The 5,191-nt window shown below is 43.7% G+C and overlaps 1 protein-coding gene across 1 annotated transcript in view; it reads right to left on the reverse strand.

The window, feature by feature from the left end:
* The window catches only part of LOC129343880 (capping protein, Arp2/3 and myosin-I linker protein 2-like), a 77,582-nt gene extending 74,643 nt beyond the window's left edge, over nucleotides 1-2,939 (reverse strand). Inside the window, exon 1 of the mRNA XM_055000262.1 lies at nucleotides 2,900-2,939. Coding sequence (XP_054856237.1) covers nucleotides 2,900-2,939 — 40 coding nt within the window. The remainder of the gene's footprint in view (nucleotides 1-2,899) is intronic.
* Nucleotides 2,940-5,191: the final 2,252 nt, after the last annotated feature.

A 5,191-nucleotide genomic window follows, 5' to 3' on the forward strand; every position in this document is an offset into this window, starting at 1 on the left:
CCAGAAGCCCCTTGGGGAGGAGCTCCTTGCTGCTATCTTAAAACAGCCCACTTGTAATTATCCAAGGGCTGCCTGTACTAAAACTCATCCCAGATCAATGGGAGTTATCATGAGTCTAGCATCCTGTGCGAAAATCTCATGTCTGTGCTAGAATAGATTAGGCTAAATAAGCACATTAGCATAACTTTACATTGATTCAGATTCCAGTTTTGGAATCTTAACGGCCACATTGGGGGTTGAAAAATTGAATTAAAAACTGGGGGGGGGAATACAGTGGATATGTTGAGGCAGAAGGAATATACGGAGCAAGAGTTTTTGAGAAGGCTTTTCTTTAGGTTTGCTGGCCCTCAGAGCAGCTATTCGGACAATGTGCAAGACAGGTTGCTGTGCCAAATGGACCACTGATCCAGCAGCCCTCTTCTTAGGAGATTGGCTGGGGGCATTTCTATTTTTCACCCCCATTTTATGCCCACCTAGGGGTGGTCTTAGCCTGAATTAATATTTGTAGCACACAGCTGTTTCTGGATATCATAACTCGTCACAATTTTAAGTAAGGGGAAAAAAGAGGGTTTTTTAAAGCGGGAGGCTGTACTTCATGGCTTTAGCATTGCTCCTCCCTTTTGTTCGTGATGGGTATACCCTTTTAATTTCAAATATGTAGCAGAAACCAAAAACTAGGAAGTGTGTTCTAACATACCATATAGGTAAAGGTAATCCCCTGTGCAAGCACCGAGTCATTACTGACCCATGGGGGGACGTCGCATCATGACGTTTTCTTGGCAGACTTTTTACGGGGTGGTTTGAAATTGCCTTCCCCAGTCATCTACACTTTACCCCCAGGAAACTGGGTACTCATTTTACCGACCTTGGAAGGATGGAAGGCTGAGTCAACCTTGAGCCGGTTATCTGAATCCAGCTTCCGCCAGGATCAAACTCAAGCCGTGAGCAGAGCTTGGGCTGCAGTACTGCCGCTTACCACTCTGCGCCACGGGGCTCTTACTACCATACGCACAATTTAAAAAAAAAGATTGCCTAGGAGCTTTTCTACTGAATGAGAATTCAAGGACTACAAAAAGCCCTTCACAGACCCTGGCTAGTTTCTAAGCATTGAATAAATATTGCCCCTCATGGGGATGGGAACATTTATTATTTACTTCCTTTACACCCTACTTTTCTCCCTACTGGGAACCCAAAATAGCTTACATTTTTCTCAATTGCCCTGCGAAGCAGGTTAGCCTGAGACTATGGGACTGGCCTGTGGGCGCTCAGCAAGCTTCTATGGCAGAGACGGAAATTGAACTTGAGTCTCCTTGATCTAACCACTACACTACACTATATTGGCTCTCAGTGATAAATAAAAGGCCTGCAGGTTTTGCTGGCTCAGGAAGGGCTGTAACTCAGGTGCAGAGCAGTTTTGCATGCAAATTTCTAAACTACATGGACAAATGGTCTGACTCAGGCCATATGGCTATTTAAGAGTTTATGAAAGTTTCTGTATTATCAGCACAATTCAAGTGTAGTCATGTTAGTTTGTTGCAGCGAAAAAAAAACAGGAGTCAAAAGGGCACATTAAAGACTAAGAATTCTAGAAACAGCTTTTATGGACTACAGTGCACTCCGTTAGATGCATTCGGTAGGTCCTCTTGACGCAGACATTGTCATATATTATAAAGAAAAAAAGTTGTAAACAGCAAAGTTCAAAGGGCTTTGCAACACAGAATGTACAGGCTGAGCTGTAAATGACATAGAATTTAAATGTAATCAAGCACAGAGACTACACATAATAGTAGTAATTGGAGATAACCAGTTTTGTTAGACATTTCAGGTGTGAAGGAATCCTAGGCCCTTGTTAAATGTTTGTGAGATAAACTCCTGAAACAAATCCAGTGTTTCATGCTAGAATTTTATGCAAGAACATCTCACCCTGTACTTCCTTTGCATTTTATACCCCCTTTTTTCTTTGTAACTCATGTATATGTGGTGGCAGCATGGCATTGGGTTAGGGAGTCAGATGAGAATTTGGGCGACCCAGGTTTGAATCCCAACTCTGCAATGGAACTTTGCTGGGTGACCTTGGGCCAGTCACACATGCGGCCTAACCTACCCCACAGGGTGGTTGTTTTGAAGATAAAATTGAATGATACCAGCAGCCACACTGGGGAAAAAAGCAGGAAATAAGTATCTACAGAAAGTGTCTATTACATGAATCTGACAAAATGTACTGTATTCCATGAAAGCAAAATCAGTACGTTTTTAAGTGCCCCATAAACTGCTCTTTCAGTTACCAGGAGTTTCAGAAACAGGTATGGTTTAATCCAGATTTCTGCAAATGATCCTGCGTTGTTAAAAAGGCAGTACCAGCCAGTAAGAGGAAATTGGTACACTTGGCTGTTATTTTTCATAAAACACCCACACCTTTTGAGGTTTAACAGCTAATTAAGATTGCAAGCACAAGATTTTCTGCGCAACTCAGGCAGCTCTGGGATTTCAAAAGTAACCCCCAGAGCTGTTCAAGGTTTTCTGGTCTCTGTTTTTGCAGATGGAAGCTTATAAAGAGGATGGCCAGAAGACAACTTGGAAGATACAAGAATGCGTTCCCATCTTTTGTGACAAGGTGGGCTCTAGTCCTCATGATCATAGAGAAAAAGCTGCTAGCTGCCTACAGTTGAAGCCTGCTCGGTATTTCTGGTAATTAGGGTTTTGAGGTGCCTCAGCAGGCCCCTTCACCTCACCTCACCATACAGTTCTTAAAGAAATAGCGCCTGGTGCTCTGATTACATCTGGCCGATTAGCATTTAAGCAGCTAAAGTTCAGGAATATCAATATCCCAATGAAGTAACGGTAACCAGTTCTGGTCCTTTTTGGTTACACTAGGAGGCATAAAGAGGCCTTTGCTTACCACGCAGCTCTGGTGAAATCTCTCTGAGGGAGGCAGCCATCTTCTGGATACTGCTCGAATGGTAGGCCAAGGTCCCCTAGGCTGCAAAACCTCCAGTGAGAATGAAAGCTTCCGTTTCCGCTGAGCTTAAGCAGGTTACCAACCAGCAGTCTATGCTGCATTTCCTACCTCCTTTTCACTTCAAAGGTGCCTCTCTTCCTGTCTCTCTCTTTGCCACCCACCTCGAGCGACACAGGACAAAAGAACGGCAGGCAAAAACAAAAGTCAGCCAACTAGCCTAACACAGCAGAAAAGAATGTCAAGCCCCATAAGTGGGTGATCTCTCATCTTAAAGTATACATACCCAAGGAGGAGAGGGGTGCAGAACTGGCTGAAGATACAAAGATGAAAAAGTAACATAAGCAGGGTCTGCTGGTTCCTACAATGGGCTCAGTACCCCGCACCCCTTTCTGCAGTCCCAGACAGGAAGCAACAAGATTATTGCACTGATGACTGGTAACTATACCTGGGTAGAGGCTGGAGCTCAGCTTAGGGCGTCGCAAGTTGGGCAACTTGGCTTAATATTGGACATGGAATTGCGCATTTTGCTTTCAACCCCATGGCACCTGCAAAAGGTAATGTGACTTGCCTGGGATGAATCACCACAGGTGTTCACATTGCCTAAAGCAGTACTGCTTTCCAGCAGAGTCTGCATGCATCACTCTTTACAGAATTAGTTGGGAGCACTGCATGGAGAGGAACATGTGCTGCTTCACGGACAATTATTAATTTTAGTATATATGTTACCAGTAAAATTAGTTTCACTTAACTTGGTTGCCATTCCCCATTTAACTCCCCAGAAGTGAAAAGGAGGTAGGATTCTCCTTGCAATTTCAAGGCATTCATAAAAATTCCTCCCCATTAAAAATGAAACTGTCTCCTAAGCCTTTTCACATTCAACCACTCATTCATACCTCCAAACATAAGATGGGTGGCGGGGTGGGGTGGAGAACACCAAGGAAAGAAGGAGGTGGGTCCTTAAGAAAACTTTTTTCCCTGTTGTTTGTGCATACATACAAGTATAAGCCTCAGGGAGACAAAACAGACCTTTATTCCCTTTTGAACATAATTTTCTGCTGTTATTAGTATGTCAGAAACACCACTACATAGAACCTTGCTCCTTGAAATTTTATATGCAAGCCTATGTTTCTTGCATTTGGCTAGGAAAGCTCTGGAAAAAAAATTCACCCCTCTACCCAGTCTGAATTGTCACGGCCCAGAAACATCTCCTGATGGTTAAACTGGCCTACAATGATACACTGTACTAAGATGTCAGCAGGACAACACATGTAAACATTCAAGCAATTAGGGAAAGCATTCATGAAACATAAAGGGCAGCAAAGCTAGCCACTTCCCTTACAACAGCGCCTTGTTCTCTAAGACCTTTCCCCGTTTTTCTGCCAGCCCCACCAATTCTTTAAATACAGGTATGCCCTCCCCCTCACATAAAGTGTACAGAACTCAGGAATGGTCTGTTAACTTCAGAAAAATGCTAAGAATAAATCATGGAAAGGCAAGACAGAAAGAAATACGTTGTCCAGGGACAACATATAAGGGCTGAATACCACTGGGAAAACAAAACTGGCTGTCAAACACGTGTCCTCCACCCCATCTGTGCAGCTCTCCAAAGAGAGGGAGGAGGAAAAGGAATTTTAAGCTGTGGAAAGTGATAAGCGCACCATCAGGATGATTTGCGCACAAGTCTGTCTGCTTCCAATGTCAGCAGAGGAGGGTTTGGAGGTGACCAGATGACGTTCAAGATCTCCAGCTTCTTTTGAAGTTTTGTACATAAAGAATGAAGTAAACAGATGAAATAGTTAGCTTTGAAGTAGAAAAAGAACAGCCTAAGGGCTGCAGAAAAAACCAGTATGCACCCAGTTGTGGTTCTGACTTTGGCATGTATAGTGTCAGGAAGGGAACATCTCCTGTGTGGCACTCACCTGCAGGCAAATCCAACACATACTTTGTGGGAGAGATGCAGACATGGCAACATGGAGAAAGTCACCCTACTGGCGCCATTAACTACAGGTGCAGTCCAAAAAGACTCTCAATAGACTATCACACTAGTAGTATATAAAGCTGTGCTGCATCACTAAGCTATTCTCTCTTAACAGGAACATCTTCCCAGCAAAAGCAAAGAAGCCAAATCTGTATCGTCTTCCTGTATACTGCCATCAATAAAGAAGAGGCAGTGTTTTCCCCCCTTATGGTTCACACAACCTGCTCGTGGTTCCGAGAAAGCAGGCACACAGG

Source organism: Eublepharis macularius, chromosome 16 (assembly GCF_028583425.1).
Source record: "Eublepharis macularius isolate TG4126 chromosome 16, MPM_Emac_v1.0, whole genome shotgun sequence".
NCBI lineage: Eukaryota > Metazoa > Chordata > Lepidosauria > Squamata > Eublepharidae > Eublepharis > Eublepharis macularius.